Source organism: Diaphorina citri, unplaced genomic scaffold, assembly GCF_000475195.1.
Source record: "Diaphorina citri unplaced genomic scaffold, Diaci psyllid genome assembly version 1.1 scaffold191, whole genome shotgun sequence".
Lineage (NCBI taxonomy): Eukaryota > Metazoa > Arthropoda > Insecta > Hemiptera > Psyllidae > Diaphorina > Diaphorina citri.
In genome coordinates this window covers 1-16,718 of record NW_007377628.1, presented here as the reverse complement: position 1 = coordinate 16,718, position 16,718 = coordinate 1, and the positions used below count along the sequence as shown (strand labels likewise).

The 16,718-nt window shown below is 34.7% G+C and overlaps 5 protein-coding genes across 7 annotated transcripts; 3 read left to right on the top strand and 2 right to left on the bottom strand.

Annotated features, from left to right (window-relative positions):
- The first annotated feature begins 35 nt into the window (after nt 1-35).
- On the top strand, nt 36-1,324 carry LOC103505717 (26S proteasome non-ATPase regulatory subunit 14). Its single transcript, XM_026820981.1, has 3 exons — nt 36-160; nt 334-534; nt 794-1,324. The coding sequence occupies exons 1-3, from the start codon at nt 89-91 to the stop codon at nt 953-955; spliced, it is 435 nt and encodes a 144-aa protein (XP_026676782.1). The 5' UTR covers nt 36-88; the 3' UTR covers nt 956-1,324.
- A 75-nt stretch (nt 1,325-1,399) lies between these two features.
- On the bottom strand, nt 1,400-7,907 carry LOC108251956 (box C/D snoRNA protein 1). Of its 2 annotated transcripts, none has more exons than XM_017442556.2 (3): nt 7,157-7,907; nt 6,762-7,016; nt 1,400-1,794 (listed from the first exon to the last, which is right to left on the bottom strand). In XM_017442556.2, the coding sequence occupies exons 1-3, from the start codon at nt 7,776-7,778 to the stop codon at nt 1,682-1,684; spliced, it is 990 nt and encodes a 329-aa protein (XP_017298045.1). In that variant the 5' UTR covers nt 7,779-7,907; the 3' UTR covers nt 1,400-1,681. The 2 variants fall into 2 exon arrangements, with proteins under 2 accessions (XP_017298045.1, XP_026676778.1); XM_026820977.1 differs by having other exon boundaries at nt 1,400-1,764; nt 6,732-7,094; nt 7,235-7,907.
- On the top strand, nt 1,810-11,445 carry LOC103505708 (transmembrane protein 115). 2 transcript variants are annotated; one of them, XM_026820976.1, is made up of 8 exons: nt 1,810-1,958; nt 4,742-5,170; nt 8,110-8,286; nt 8,693-8,818; nt 9,466-9,595; nt 9,772-9,951; nt 10,370-10,480; nt 11,291-11,445. In XM_026820976.1, the coding sequence occupies exons 2-7, from the start codon at nt 4,891-4,893 to the stop codon at nt 10,470-10,472; spliced, it is 996 nt and encodes a 331-aa protein (XP_026676777.1). In that variant the 5' UTR covers nt 1,810-1,958; nt 4,742-4,890; the 3' UTR covers nt 10,473-10,480; nt 11,291-11,445. The 2 variants fall into 2 exon arrangements, with proteins under 2 accessions (XP_026676777.1, XP_017298043.1); XM_017442554.2 differs by having other exon boundaries at nt 1,810-2,071.
- Nucleotides 2,724-4,103, top strand: LOC103505716 (26S proteasome non-ATPase regulatory subunit 14). The gene is made up of 3 exons (XM_026820979.1): nt 2,724-2,880; nt 3,294-3,544; nt 3,828-4,103. Exons 2-3 carry the CDS (start codon nt 3,302-3,304, stop codon nt 4,086-4,088), a joined length of 504 nt encoding a protein of 167 aa, XP_026676780.1. The 5' UTR covers nt 2,724-2,880; nt 3,294-3,301; the 3' UTR covers nt 4,089-4,103.
- A 157-nt stretch (nt 11,446-11,602) lies between the features above and the next one.
- Nucleotides 11,603-15,445, bottom strand: LOC103505709 (mRNA turnover protein 4 homolog). Its single transcript, XM_026820978.1, has 7 exons — nt 15,225-15,445; nt 14,971-14,998; nt 14,239-14,401; nt 13,841-13,990; nt 12,455-12,683; nt 12,062-12,213; nt 11,603-11,981 (listed from the first exon to the last, which is right to left on the bottom strand). Exons 2-7 carry the CDS (start codon nt 14,996-14,998, stop codon nt 11,960-11,962), a joined length of 744 nt encoding a protein of 247 aa, XP_026676779.1. The 5' UTR covers nt 15,225-15,445; the 3' UTR covers nt 11,603-11,959.
- Nucleotides 15,446-16,718: the final 1,273 nt, after the last annotated feature.

The window sequence follows — 16,718 nt, the reverse complement described above, 5'->3', positions numbered from 1 at the left end:
GATGCTTAACTATAAAAATTAATAATGATTTCTTATTTTGTTTTCAGGAAAAGTAGTGATAGATGCTTTCCGATTAATCAATCCCAACATGATGGTGTTAGGACAAGAGCCTAGACAAACCACCAGTAATCTAGGACATTTACAGAAACATTCTGTTCAGGTATGACTACACTCCAACTTCTGCCCCACACAATACAACCATAGACTTAGCATCTACATAATAATTTAAACTATTATAAACCCTTTTTATTCTCATTATTGATACAGATAATAAAAAGCAAGTGATATTCCATAATACCTGTATCTCCTATATGCCTTCATTGATTCTTTCAGGCTCTTATCCATGGTCTAAATCGTCACTACTACTCAATATCAATCAACTACAGGAAAAATGAACTAGAGCAAAAAATGTTGCTAAATCTTCACAAGAAAACCTGGATGGATGGTTTGTCACTACAAGACTACAATGAGCATTGCAAGCTTAATGAGGGTACTGTCAATGATATGTTAGAGCTAGCAAAACACTATAACAAGGTAAGCAATCATTCCATTACAAAGTTATTATTTGTTATAATTATGTATAAACTAACTATTCATGTAAAAATTCAAGGGGAAAACTCCCTAATTGTCATTACACTTACCACTTGTATGTTCAAAGGTTACTAAAGTACCTTAACTTACCTAGTGGCAAAATTAATCAAGGGCTTTTAATTTTAACTAATGTAGTAAATTGAAACTTTTTAATTGTTTGTGTAACATGTCCAATATGTAATGTATTTTCATTGTTTTCCAGGCTCTTGAGGAGGAAGAGAAAATGAGCCCTGAACAGTTAGCCATTAAGAATGTTGGCAAACAAGATCCTAAACGACATCTGGAAGAAAAAGTAGATACTCTGATGACTGCCAATATTATCCAGTGCTTGGGTGCCATTCTGGATACAGCTGTTTTCAAGTGAAATGCATTTCTTTTTTTCCACATTTTTATATCTCCTTCAACTGGTCTCTTTTCCACCAAAAGAAATCTCCTTGTTTTCTTTTTTATTTTCATATTCAATGGTTTCTTTACCATAAAAGAACTTGTAAAAACTCTGCATGTGTCAAGACACTTTTGTTCAAATACCTAAATGCTCCAACGTTAAGGGGAAAGAAATATAAGAATGAAAAGCTATAGGAAGACTTATCTATGGCATCAATATTACCAACTAGTTTCTGGTACCTATTTTCATGCCTGGATTATTTCCCTTTGTATCTAGAAACTAGGTAGTACCTACAGTGATGTTCCTCCACTGAAGTGGATTGGAGCTATTACATTACAATTTGGAAAATATTTTGTACATAATACTTTTATAACTTTCTCCTTCAGACATAATGATAAATGAAAATAAGTAAAAAAACAACAATAAATATTACTATTTAATGTATAATATCAAACTTTTTATTTATTGATTTTTTTTTTCTTTTTCAATATGACTCTATAGCTATAGTGATATTAAGATGTCAAAATTCATAGCAGTAAATTAAGATAGCTACAAGTGACTGTTTTGTTCTGGCTTCTCCTTAAAGCCACACATGTATTTGAAACAAACCAAACAAACAAAAAACACAATGCTCTGATTCCTTTCTCTCTCTTGTCATAGAAAATAACAAGCCTTGTACTTGCAGAAGCTAAAAAAAAAAAACAACTAATAATCATATTCATAAGAAATAGAGGAATATTCTGAGTCATCTGTAATTGTTCTAGGTTCTACAATTATTTCACTGGTATCTTCTGATGAGACATCAATGCTTTCTTCATTTTCAAAACAACGCCTAATCCAGCTTCCAGGCTAATAAGGGAAGAAAGAAGGAAGGTTTTGTGGCAAGTAAAGGAACCGGAATAAATGAAGTGAGAATTTTGTGGTCTTGCTGTCTCCTGATTTCTGAGACCATTTGCTTTGACACAATCTGTATTACACTTTGGTAAGAGGACATCAAATCACAGATGGCAGGGTAACTGGACATCCTTATCAGTTGTCATCTTTTGAACATTGCACAATATAAAATATTCCAGTTCTGTGTACTGCAAGGAGTAGGTAAGCATGCCACACATCCAAAGCATCATAGTAAAGCATAGAACAAAATAGTTAACAATAGATCAGTTGCGTTTACTTGGGTGGTGTTTCAAAGTCATAGAGCGGGAAAAATAAGGACCAACGGAATTTTTCTTTTTCTTCTATGACTTCTAGATCCCGAGATAAATCGATTTAAAAAATACCGGCAAATCGTAAACTTTGACGTCACGGCATACGCTCCCGTAGGCGATGATGTCACATCAAATGTCCCGAGCAAAGCTCCCTTGCAGGCAACGCATTAAGGTGTTTGTGCGCATACGTTTCTGCACAGTTCTTTCTGCTCCTCCGCTAGCGTGCTTGCATAGTGGCGCTACCTAGCGGACAAAATCGAACCCCGGCCAAGGCGGAATTTTTCATAAAACTTTTCCGTACTTGGAGAGATTGTGCCTTGAAGTATTACTAAAGTGAAGGCGAGGCGGCGAGGTACAATCTTTAAAAAGGTACCTGTTTGGGTACGCATTTAAAATTATCCGAGTAGGTATGTTTGTAGTGGATGGATGCCGGACGTTTGCCGGACATCAGGTTAATCCAAATCCGCTCACTTTTGGCCTCGGCCAAAAATCCGGTTATTCGGATAACAAAAATACGACTTCCGAGCGGCAACACTGCATTTTTTCTCTGTGGTGTAAACAAAAAGTTCGAAGTGAGTTGCAGGTTTTGAATTTTTTGAAGTTTTGAACCGAGTGAGAGCTTTTTTTAGGAACTCCAAACTTGGGAAAGAAAAGAAATACCTTTGCAGGTTTTGTTTTAAGATTTGGAACATTCAGTAGGTAAGTAGTGGTACCACAAATCCATATTTCGCGAGTAAACCCTCATTTAGATTGGTTCTCTAAACCAACATCTTGGAGTTTGACTCACAATCATTCAGTAGCAACTCATTGAAGAGGTAATCATTAGACCATGGTACTTTGGTACATACCCTTGGGTCAGATTAGATACCTTTTTCGGTCTCAAGACGTTGACATCTTCATGTATGTGTTTCAGCATAGGAGAGGGGGAAAAAAAAATATCAGCAATGCAACCCCTTGCATTAATATTCAACTCCATTAATAGTGTTTGATTTTGATTTAATTGTGCAACAGCAGAAATCTGGCAGTGTCATAGCCTTAGGGTTTTACTCTTCTAACCCATCAAATTATACTATACTAATCCCCTATACAAATCAATTACTGTCTATTTACAGATAGAAACATGGAACGTTTATTGAGACTTGGGAGTGGTATGCCTGGTTTGAGCCAAGCTCCTCCCGTATCTGATGGACCTGTAGTGGATACAGCTGAGCAGGTTTACATTTCATCACTAGCCCTCCTAAAAATGCTGAAACATGGACGAGCTGGAGTTCCCATGGAAGTTATGGGTCTTATGTTAGGAGAGTTTGTAGACGAGTATACAGTTCGAGTGATTGATGTGTTTGCTATGCCACAGACTGGAACGGTGAGTATTCTTTTCATTGGGACCCTTCTGAAGAAAGATTCAACATTGTTGGATATGTATCATCTTGGGGGAAAACTAATTACATCATACATGAGTAGGTGGTCCAACCAGTCCAATGCATAGAGACACATTTGTACCACAGTCAGCCCAATCAGTTATGTATGTGGTATAAGTATTCTATTTTGAGAGGGTGGGGGAACCTAAATATTTTGAATAGTTTTTGAAAACCACATCGGTACCTTTGTAAGACTTTACAGACTTATTTTCATTATTATATTATCAGGGTGTCAGTGTAGAAGCTGTGGATCCAGTATTTCAAGCCAAAATGTTAGACATGTTAAAACAGACAGGACGTCCAGAAATGGTGGTTGGATGGTATCACTCTCATCCTGGATTTGGTTGTTGGTTGTCTGGTGTTGACATCAATACTCAACAAAGTTTTGAAGCTCTCTCTGAACGAGCAGTTGCTGTTGTAGTAGATCCAATTCAAAGTGTTAAAGGTAATTGGTTATTATTAATATTTATTTCCCCCATGTCCCTATGATAATTTAACCCAAGTGTATTTAAAACAATCAACTCAATATATAAAACATCTCATCTAATGACAAGCCCATTGGCAGTGTTCCCATAGCCGCTGCAGAGTTCCCACGCTACTCAGATTTGGATTTTTCCCAACTTTTTACATAGGAATCGACCATTTATTTATAATTTTTACCCATTTGCAACTCCTCCATTGGATGTTATGGAAAATGAATAAATTGTTTGGACATTAGGCACTTCAATTTCATTACTTGTCCAAAAGGGGATCTACATTTTGAACCAATGTCCACTTCAAAATCACACTATTGGGACTAAACCTCTGCCCCCTGAAGCACAATCATGAGTCCAATGTACTACCTCTGAGCTACTGGGGCTGTTATCATAATCTTTTCTTTTTCCCTCTAGCTTCAATTTCCTCTGGAGTTGGGTACATTATTGTCGTACATAACCACAACCTTAATATTTTTTTTTGTCTTGATTGGTGTCCTAGGTAGGTACTGTCATTTTCTCATTTTAATGTCTATTTAAATTTCAGTGCCTAATGTTACTTGGATAGTTACTTACAGGTTTTTCATTTGTGGTCCTGTCCACCCAACTCACATCCTTCCAATAAAGCTGCACTTATAAAAACTAATAATGTTTTTGTCTTCTTTTCAGAATAAAAGAAATAATTCAGAGCCAACAGCAAAGATAGAGCATGTCCATTCCAAATTAAAATGTCTACAAAAGCCAAATGAAGAGGCTGTGATAAAGTAAAGAACAATCTTTTTCCAACTTAGTACTTAAATAATCCAAATTACACTTCAATGGCTTCATACAATAAAATATTGAACCAAAACTTCCTTCTCTATGTCAGACAACAGCTATTGGAGTTTCTGAGAAATACAAGTACAAGTGTTAAAATAATATCTGCTATCATTCTATTTGGATATTTTCTATCATTTTTTGAGGAAGCTGTAGAGATCATTAGTGTTACACCAGGATATTTGTTACCCCCTGTGTTTTGGCTGTGGACAGCATTCACATTTTGCTTCATTGAGTTACATTTACTACAAGTTATACTAGATTTGATCATAGTAGGACTGGGTAAGTGTTCTTACTATTGTGTTTAAGGGATTGTGGGGAGACCAGATTCAAATTTGTTGGGAGAAAAAAAAAATCACAGCATGTTGAGAGACATACTATTATTATCAACTAATTTATTTTTTACTTTTCGATATGTTAGAGCTAGCAAAACACTATAACAAGGTAAGCAATCATTCCATTACAAAGTTATTATTTGTTATAATTATGTATAAACTAAGTAACTATTCATGTAAAAATTCAAGGGGAAAACTCCTTAATTGTCATTACACTTACCACTTGTATGTTCAAAGGTTACTAAAGTACCTTAACTTACCTAGTTGCAAAATTAATCAAGGGCTTTTAATTTTAACTAATGTAGTACTTAAATTGAAACTTTTTAATTGTTCGTGTAACATGTCTAATATGTAATGTATTTTCATTGTTTTCCAGGCTCTTGAGGAGGAAGAGAAAATGAGCCCTGAACAGTTAGCCATTAAGAATGTTGGCAAACAAGATCCTAAACGACATCTGGAAGAAAAAGTAGATACTCTGATGACTGCCAATATTATCCAGTGCTTGGGTGCCATTCTGGATACAGCTGTTTTCAAGTGAAATGCATTTCTTTTTTTCCACATTTTTATATCTCCTTCAACTGGTCTCTTTTCCACCAAAAGAAATCTCCTTGTTTTCTTTTTTATTTTCATATTCAATGGTTTCTTTACCATAAAAGAACTTGTAAAAACTCTGCATGTGTCAAGACACTTTTGTTCAAATACCTAAATGCTCCAACGTTAAGGGGAAAGAAATATAAGAATGAAAAGCTATAGGAAGACTTATCTATGGCATCAATATTACCAACTAGTTTCTGGTACCTATTTTCATGCCTGGATTATTTCCCTTTGTATCTAGAAACTAGGTAGTACCTACAGTGATGTTCCTCCACTGAAGTGGATTGGAGCTATTACATTACAATTTGGAAAATATTTTGTACATAATACTTTTATAACTTTCTCCTTCAGACATAATGATAAATGAAAATAAGTAAAAAAACAACAATAAATATTACTATTTAATGTATAATATCAAACTTTTTATTTATTGATTTTTTTTTTCTTTTTCAATATGACTCTATAGCTATAGTGATATTAAGATGTCAAAATTCATAGCAGTAAATTAAGATAGCTACAAGTGACTGTTTTGTTCTGGCTTCTCCTTAAAGCCACACATGTATTTGAAACAAACCAAACAAACAAAAAACACAATGCTCTGATTCCTTTCTCTCTCTTGTCATAGAAAATAACAAGCCTTGTACTTGCAGAAGCTTCATCATCATCATCATTGACTAAAGGCATTGCCTTGTCGGTGTAGCCACTGTTCACGATGCATTGCCAAATTCTTCATTTCACCATAAAAAACACAATGCTCTGATTCCTTTCTCTCTCTTGTCATAGAAAATAACAAGTCTTGTACTTGCAGAAGCTAAAAAAAAAAAAAAACAACTAATAATCATATTCATAAGAAATAGAGGAATATTCTGAGTCATCTGTAATTGTTCTAGGTTCTACAATTATTTCACTGGTATCTTCTGATGAGACATCAATGCTTTCTTCATTTTCAAAACAATCATAATGCACATCTTCCCCCTCAGTTTGTTTAACATGATCCAGTTTTTCCTTGGGTCCATTTTCTATTTGACTGTGACTTTGAATTCTTGGGTCTTTAGCTTCACCAACATCTGTATATTCTATATCAAACATATCTTTCTCATAGTTGAAAATAACATAAAATATAGGAAACTCAATAATACATTTGTTTTTCAAATTTTCAGCTATTGATAGGGTATGATCTAAAATGTAAAATTTTGAAGATCTTTCTACCTTCATTAATATAAGAAGCCCATTGATACCTGCAGCCTTATAAAAAGCTAGGTCTGGTTGATCTAGATGTGTTTGTTTTTCAAATTTTCAGCTATTGATAGGGTATGATCTAAAATGTAAAATTTTGAAGATCTTTCTACCTTCATTAATATAAGAAGCCGATTGATACCTGCAGCCTTATAAAAAGCTAGGTCTGGTTGATCTAGATGTGCTGTCAATGGAATGCATAGCCTTGTAGAATCAATGAGTTTTTCATCAACATGTTTGAGGTTTCCACTTACAAAAACCCACTCTACCCTCCAGTATAAATTATTTTTATATACACAAGATGTATTAATTTTATGTTGAGTAAACAGTTTGGGTAAAAATTTCACTTGAGTTTTCCTCATATAAGCATATTTACGTAGAATATGAAGAGGATGAGGGAGTTTGTTGTACATAGACACAGAGTTTTTGACAGGATCTCTTTTGTATTTGAATAAAGAGTTGGATACTTCCTCTAACAAGTTAAAATCATTTTGTAATTCTAGATTGGAAAACTTTTGTAAGGGAATAAATTTCACTTTGTTCCTTATGCCATCACATTCTAATTCTCTCTTGTGAATATTGACACAGTTCAAACAGCATGTCTTGAGCTCACATTTGGGACAAGTGTACTTTGCAGGTTCAATTGCACATACTTCACAATCTCCCAGCCTTGACACCTTTTTTTCCACTTCAGGAGGCAAGTTCTGTTCTGTGGTACAATCCATTTTAACTGTGTGTAAATGAACACTTTTAAAAAGCTCAAAACACTAGTAAAAGTACAAACATAATCTGAGAAATCCTATTTTAGACCACTTTTTGCTATTACCACTTTCCAACTTTCCATTTCCACTAGACTTTTTTCAAATTCAAATTTCAAATAAGCATGCGAAATTTGAATTTCGCGGGTTTTATTGTGGAAAACTGATAGAACCACTATGGGGTTCAATGGAAATGATGACATTCTTTGCCATAGTCAACATTGGTGTTGCAATATCCAGTACATTGTTCTACTTCTTTTTGTACATGTGTACCTTTACTTTTCATTTAATATTTCAGGTGGAAAACTGATAGAACCACTATGGGGTTCAATGGAAATGATGACATTCTTTGCCATAGTCAATATTGGTGTTGCAATATCCAGTACATTGTTCTACTTCTTTTTGTACATGTGTACATTCAACACAGATTTGCTATTTTTTGTCAGGATACATGGTCTCACTGGCTATATTTCAGGTGAGAAAAACTGGTCAATCAAGAGAGAAGAAAAACAAAATGACCCCAAAAGTATGATTTCAATCATCCTTTCTGTAGCTGCATATGGATTTCATAGAGGTACTAATTAATTTATGATGCCTGAGGAACCCAGTTATTATTATTATTTAATAAGAGACAGGCTACAAAAGCTGCTTACTAAGAGCCATTGCTCTGGGTTGATAAACCATCACATTAGTAATAAATCAAGTGATAATAAATACAATGAAACATTACTTTCCTTATTATAAGATAAAAATAAAAAAGGCCCTCATCATTCATCATGCTCTTGATGGTGACCCCCTATAACACCAGACTCTTTTGTGACTTACCCTGTAGATCTAAAAGAATCCTTGTCAGTACTAATGCCTTTGAAAAATGTTTACAGGTGTCTTGGTAGCAGTGAAACAAATAATGCCTGATCATGTTATCTTGAACACAGGTCTTGGTAAGATGACCAACAGGAATATACCACTCCTTGTCATACTGATTGCTTCCATACTGTGGTTGATTGGTAAGAGATAAAAAATAAACGTAGTTCAACATAGGTGACACTAAAACTGGTCTTAAATTATCAATTGAAGTGTTATCTAAAACTTTCTCGCTTTGAGTTCATAGGTTGTCGCGACAAATTTCAAGATATGAGCTCATTTGTGTGAGAAAATGTGAAAAAATCCCCCAAACCAGTTTTTTTGGTTTTTTAGTTTTCTGGACAAAATTTGCACCACCACTTTCGTGTTCCTAGTAAAAAGACCTTTAATTTGATATATAGGTCGACCAGGTTTGGATAAGTCCTTCTATGGGGACAGACTGATGGACTGACTGACAGACAGACACCGAAGCGAATACAATAGTCCGTCCCTTATACCTTTTTTATTACTATTGTAATAATAAAGGAAGGACGGACTAAAAATTAATACCTAAGCCAGTTTTTTTTTTCAAGCAAATTGAATGAACCAGTTCCCAAAAATTACTGAACAATCTGAACATCATTGTGAGGGGTTGGTATTGGGGATGACACTGCTGGCTAGTTGGCTATTTTAGGGTAAACTCAGCCCTATGTGGACAAGTTATTAAACTTTGACCTGTTGATTTTTTTTTTTTTTTTTAATCATCTCTTTATCTAGTTTTTTTACTAACTTCCCATGCCTTTGTTCACAGGTTTAGTCGATAGCATTCGGCCCACTATGACATTATTTGGAACCCTAGTCAGCTGGATCTATCTCAGATTCTATCAATATCACACTAACGGAACGCGAGGGGACATGGCGGACAATTTTAACTTTGCCAAGTAAGAGCACTGTTTGGTCTATACCTATTTACTTCCTGTTTCTCCCCCCCCCCATTGTCAAAAATAAAAATAGATTCAATCTCGAAAGTGTGGCCCTGGGTATTAAATGCTTAAATGCTTTCTTTACTTGAAAAAAAAAAAGAAAAAAAAATCCGAAAATTCTCTTTCTCTTTCAGCTTCTTTCCCACAATCATCCAGCCTCCCATTGCAGTCGTGTGTAATACAATACACGAATTCCTCGTCCGAATTGGACTTTGCAGAAAAATGGTCAGAAAGTTCGACATGTCTGTTGCTCCATCATCAGGGATTACTATCACTCTTCCGGGAATTGATCCTAACGATGCGGAACGAAGAAGGTGAACGAACAACCAACATTTTCTTTTGTTGATAACATTCCCCAGTACTAACTTTCAGGCCCGTCGCACATTTGAAGTATAATCGCGCGCTTTCAGTAGCGCGATATCCTGTTTACCAGGATGAACAACTAAAACCTCCAGTTTACCAGGGTGGAACCTGGTAACACAGGAAGGCGTGGGTTCAATCCCGAACCTGGTAAACAGGTTTTGGGTTCAATCCCAGCCAAGATATGGCATTTTATCAACATGGTTTAAGAATTCAACACAGTAATAGCCTACTGACTTCTGATAGATTAAAGGGACTCTTTAGTTCTATTAATTAGTCCATATGAATAAAGAGGTACCTACTTTAAATGTATGCTCTAGCTCTAGAGTAGTCTAGAATCACAATTAATTTTTACCCGTTTTATTTTCACAGGCAATTGGCTCTAAAAGCTTTGAATGAAAGAACTAAAAATCAAGCAAGCCAATTGAAACAAGATGTTGTGATTCCTATTCCCCCTGTATCTTCTAATGTGTAAATTAAAAGGTAAGTTTTGTGATTTTTTTTTTTTTAAATCTCCCCCTCACTTTAAGCTTTCTTCTATCCTTTGTCTCTCTTTGATTTTAGGATGGTTACTCAAGTCTCTCTAATGAAGTGAGAATTTTGTGGTCTTGCTGTCTCCTGATTTCTGAGACCATTTGCTTTGACACAATCTGTATTACACTTTGGTAAGAGGACATCAAATCACAGATGGCAGGGTAACTGGACATCCTTATCAGTTGTCATCTTTTGAACATTGCACAATATAAAATATTCCAGTTCTGTGTACTGCAAGGAGTAGGTAAGCATGCCACACATCCAAAGCATCATAGTAAAGCATAGAACAAAATAGTTAACAATTGGATGTTATGGAAAATGAATAAATTGTTTGGACATTAGGCACTTCAATTTCATTACTTGTCCAAAAGGGGATCTACATTTTGAACCAATGTCCACTTCAAAATCACACTATTGGGACTAAACCCCTGCCCCCTGAGAGGAAAACTATGTAGGAAAGAGAGTTGAGAGGATGATAGTAGATGGAAATAGGGGACAGGGCAGACCGAAGAAGAGGTGGAAAAACTTCATAATTAAAGATCTGCGGGAAAAGAACCTAACAGGGGATGAAGTGCACAACAGGGCTGACTGAAAGAGGCTGGCGAAAAACGCTGACCCCACTTGAGTGGGAAAAGGTGTAGAAGAAGAAGAAGAAGAAGAAGACGACGACTTGAGTCTATCAAATTTCTCTCTCAAAGAAAAAAAAAGTGACCTGGAGCCTGTGTTTAATACTTTTAAATTTTCTTCATTTTGTTTCAGACTGAAAATACTTGTATCAGTGTCAGTAATTTAGTACTTAGTGATCCTACCTCTCCAAGCCCTATTGGCTCTGGTTTATGTCATGGGTGAGTGACATTAGTTTTCAGTTTAAAACACCAACATACCTACATTAAAATATTTCTTGTTCTGTCCACTTGGTAGGTATATATATATATATATTTAATTGATTATGAATGAATGAGTCAGGGTTTACTCTTTTATTAATATAGATCGAAGGAAATCATTCAATTTCCAAGACCAAAGCTGGAATGGGTGAGGTGAATGTAAACAGATCAGATGCAATCTGAAGAATTCGTTTTGTGTATAAAAACATGTTTTATTTAAAAAGAGTTCAAGTATATACCTAGATTAGGTATAGATAACAAATAAATTGTAATATTTATATTTTGTATGTGTAAAAACGAGTAAAAATTTCATTTCAACTTTACATTTCAGAACTCACTTGGAAAAAAATAACAACTCTCACCTGGATAACACCATCTTTCTCAAATTTGTACCCTATGTATCTTCTTGCTCCCAAATTGTTTAATTCAAAAGGTAACATCAGATACCTTGACAAAGTCATTGTTTGTGGCAAGCATGCCCCATATCACATAGCCCAAGGTTTCACCTATCAATAGTGTCTTTACCATTGGTTAATTTGATGTTTCAATCAGACTCTTCATTTTCACATGCCCCATATCACATAGCCCAAGGTTTCACCTATCAATAGTGTCTTTACCATTGGTTAATTTGATGTTTCAATCAGACTCTTCATTGCTGTTGTTCTCATCATCTTCCATGTCATAAATGTCCATAGGGGTCTTCTCTCTGTCCAAAAGATTTTCGAAAGTACCTTCCTTCTTGTTGTACCATAAATACAACAAAACCTTGAATTTCGCCATTTTCTTTTTCAATAGTTTCTGAAAACAAGAAGAGATCAGTTGAATTTAAGTAATCAAAATCCACTTTGGTACCTATCACAAGAAAATAAAATTAGCCTTTGTAACTTGGTGGTCATTACTGGCCTAGCACACAGTCTAAGCCCAAATCTAAGAAGGATCTAAGTAGAAAAATTAATTTCACCCCTATACAATACATACATAAGGGTGAACTTTGCCTCATAAAGAAAAGCTATGAAGCAAAAACAATAAAGGTTCTTACCAATATTCTGGCTTGCTCTGGTGTCAGTACATCTCCTTTCTTACAAACAGTGTGGTCTTTGAACAGTGTCACTACTCCTTTGTTTAAGTTAGTCTGAAGGCCCAGCTGCCTCAGCTGGGGTTCAATAGAATGGGGAAACTCGGGTAAAGGTCCTTCTTTTAATTCTACGTCTTCAGTTGATATAAATCCTGATTTTGCAAAGTCTTCGTCTTCATACACATCAAACCACCTGGAAAGTAAAGAGGGGATGTTGGACTAACAACTTATACAAGTACCTAGGAAATCTGTTTTTCTCTAGGGGAGGGGACCTCAAAATCTTCAGAAATTAATAGAGACAAGAGCTGAATACATAAAGTTCATTTTTAAATATTACATCATACTTACTTAATTCTACGTCTTCAGTTGATATAAATCCTGATTTTGCAAAGTCTTCGTCTTCATACACATCAAACCACCTGGAAAGTAAAGAGGGATGTTGGACTAACAACTTATACAAGTACCTAGGAAATCAGGAAATCTGTTTTTCTCTAGGGGAGGGGACCTCAAAATCTTCAGAAATTAACAGAGACAAGAGCTGAATACATAAAGTTCATTTTTAAATATTACATCATACTTTACATGTGTACATTCAACACAGATTTGCTATTTTTTGTCAGGATACATGGTCTTACTGGCTATATTTCAGGTGAGAAAAACTGGTCAATCAAGAGAGAAGAAAAACAAAGTGACCCCAAAAGTATGATTTCAATCATCCTTTCTGTAGCTGCATATGAATTTCATAGGGGTACTAATTAATTTATGATGCCTGAGGAACCCAGTTATTTTATTTTAATAAGAGACAGGCTACAAAAGCTGCTTAATAAGAGCCATTGCTCTGGGTTGATAAACCATCGCATTAGTAATAAATCAATCCTTGTCAGTACTAATGCCTTTGAAAAATGTTTACAGGTGTCTTGGTAGCAGTGAAACAAATAATGCCTGATCATGTTATCTTGAACACAGGTCTTGGTAAGATGACCAACAGGAATATACCACTCCTTGTCATACTGATTGCTTCCATACTGTGGTTGATTGGTAAGAGATAAAAAATAAACGTAGTTCAACATAGGTGACACTAAAACTGGTCTTAAATTATCAATTGAAGTGTTATCTAAAACTTTCTCGCTTTGAGTTCATAGGTTGTCGCGACAAATTTCAAGATATGAGCTCATTTGTGTGAGAAAATGTGAAAAAATCCCCCAAACCAGTTTTTTTGGTTTTTTAGTTTTCATACTTACACCTATTTCTAATTTTAACTTGGGCAATACAATATCTCTACAAAGATTGGTGGGTACTTGGAATTTTTGGAAATATATTTTTTAAAAGTAATAAAAGTTCAATACTTACATAAGAACATCATCTTTACTTCTATTTGTGAACAAAAGTCCACACTGGCCTTTGAGAGCTGAAGATACAACATGAATATTTTTTTCAATTTCATCTTCTTGTGATTTTCCTAGTGCATATGCCATTACTTTGTTTTTCCCGAAGAAAAATCTGCAATGAAAGAGAATAGATCATTAATAGTAATAACAATGAAAATGGTGTGATCATTACAACTTTCAATTACCTACTTTATAAAACTGGTTAAAAAATCCAGTACCACAATGCAAATGCACCTCATGTTTTAGGAACCCTTGATTTAAAACCATAGTTTTATGACACGTCTGTCATTGTTCTATTTCCATATTTCTCACCACGACAACCATTAAACTTCCTCAAGGAAAATATGGCTCATTTCTCACCTGCTGTCTTTCCAATCATTTCTTACGTCTTTCAGTTTTGAATTTCTCATATTTTGAACTGAGAATACAAAAATGTTATTGTATTTTTCTACAGCCTTGACCAGTTCATCTCGTAAATTTTGCTTCCTTTCCAACCCTTTCTTGACTGTTTTACTCAAAGTCACTGAAACAAAATATTTATAAATAAGTAATTTGTCAACAATTTATGTGGTAACTAGTCATTCTACAGTCTAAGCACCAATGAACAGATATCAAATGCACACAATTGATGTTATGCAAATACCATTCATACTTCATACTCTGTTCAACATGGTTCATGTTCCCGATTTCTCGGAAGGTATGTGGATGCTCCTATCCAGACTCATCTGACTTTCCCGTTAGACTGGATACCACTGTACGAATTTCAGGTATGATACTAGATGTAGTGAGTAGGACTTGTACCTAATACCTAATACAACAATAACTTACCTTTCTTATCTCTTTTCGATTTTGGCATTTTGAATCACCAATGAACAGATATCAAATGCACACAATTGATGTTATGCAAATACCATTCATACTTCATACTCTGTTCAACATGGTTCATGTTCCTGATTTCTTGGAAGGTATGTGGATGCTCCTATCCAGACTCATCTGACTTTCCCGTTACACTGGATACCACTGTACGAATTTCAGGTATGATACTAGATGTAGTGAGTAGGACTTGTACCTAATAATACAACAATAACTTACCTTTCTTATCTCTTTTCGATTTTGGCATTTTGAATAAGTTGGAGAGTAAAAAGACCTTTAATTTGATATATAGGTCGACCAGGTTTGGATAAGTCCTTCTATGGGGACAGACTGATATATGGCCTCTATTATCTATGTGAGGGCTACCCCATAAGGAATGGTGAGAATTGAAGTCTCCTACAATAAAACAAGGTTTAGGGAGTTTATTATAAAGTGATTGTAAATGTGCTATGTGTAAAGTAATATTGTGGCATTTTGAATAAGTTGGAGAAAGAGTGACTTTAGTAAGACTCAAATTTTTACGGTGGGTATTGAACGATGGGAGTCTCAGTAAATAATGTTGACAGCTTTTCAAGTATAGATTTTTTCAAGCTTTTTAAAGTCTGATTTCTGAAGTAAATTGAGGAAATAATAGATTTTAAAATATTCCAAGTTTTTTAAAAAAGTAAAAGTTGCCAAAATTTAAACCTAGGGAACTGCATTCAAATTTGTTGGGAGAAAAAAAAAATCACAGCATGTTGAGAGACATACTATTATTATCAACTAATTTATTTTTTACTTTTCATTTAATATTTCAGGTGGAAAACTGATAGAACCACTATGGGGTTCAATGGAAATGATGACATTCTTTGCCATAGTCAACATTGGTGTTGCAATATCCAGTACCTTGTTCTACTTCTTTTTGTACATGTGTACATTCAACACAGATTTGCTATTTTTTGTCAGGATACATGGTCTTACTGGCTATATTTCAGGTGAGAAAAACTGGTCAATCAAGAGAGAAGAAAAACAAAATGACCCCAAAAGTATGATTTCAATTCTCTTCGAATATGAAGGGGAGGTTCACCAGCATCAACTAATAAGTTTTCTATTCTACTAGATTTAAAGGCACCTGTTGCTATTCTTATGGCTGTATTTTGTATGGGATCCAGTTTATTTAAAATAGCTTTAGGGGCAGAGTTATATATAGGGGCACCATATTCGATTATTGGTCTAACATAGGTTTTATAGAGGCGGAGGAGAACTTTTCGGTTAACACCATTATTTCGATTGTTTAAAATTTTTAAAATGTTCATAGCTTTCATGGCTTTAGCTTTTGTATAAATAATGTGGTCCTTCCATGTTAATCTATAGTCCATGATCATTCCTAAAAGTTTCATTTCATTACTGACATTTAAATTGACCCCGTTAAAGTTTAAATTTAGGTCAAACTTGGTTTTTCTTTTGCTGAATACAACCACTTTAGTTTTCTCTTCAGAGAATTTAGAACCATTATTTTTAGTCCATATAACCAAATTATTAAGGGCAATTTGTAGGGTCTCTTCTATTAATTTGAAATTTGGATGGGACATGTAAATTAAAATGTCATCAACATAAATGCTATATTTAATAGGAGGAGGGAAGCATTGGACTATATCCGTTATTACAATATTCCACAAGGTAGCACTGAGGGATGACCCTTGTAGTATACCGTTTTCTAGTGTATGGGGGGAAGATCTCCTTCAACTGGTCTCTTTTCCACCAAAAGAAATCTCCTTGTTTTCTTTTTTATTTTCATATTCAATGGTTTCTTTAACATGAAAGAACTTGTAAAAACTCTGCATGTGTCAAGACACTTTTGTTCAAATACCTAAATGCTCCAACATTAAGGGAAAAGAAATATAAGAATAAAAAGCTATAGGAAGACTTATCTATGGCATCAATATTACCAACTAGTTTCTGGTACCTATTTTCATGCCTGGATTATT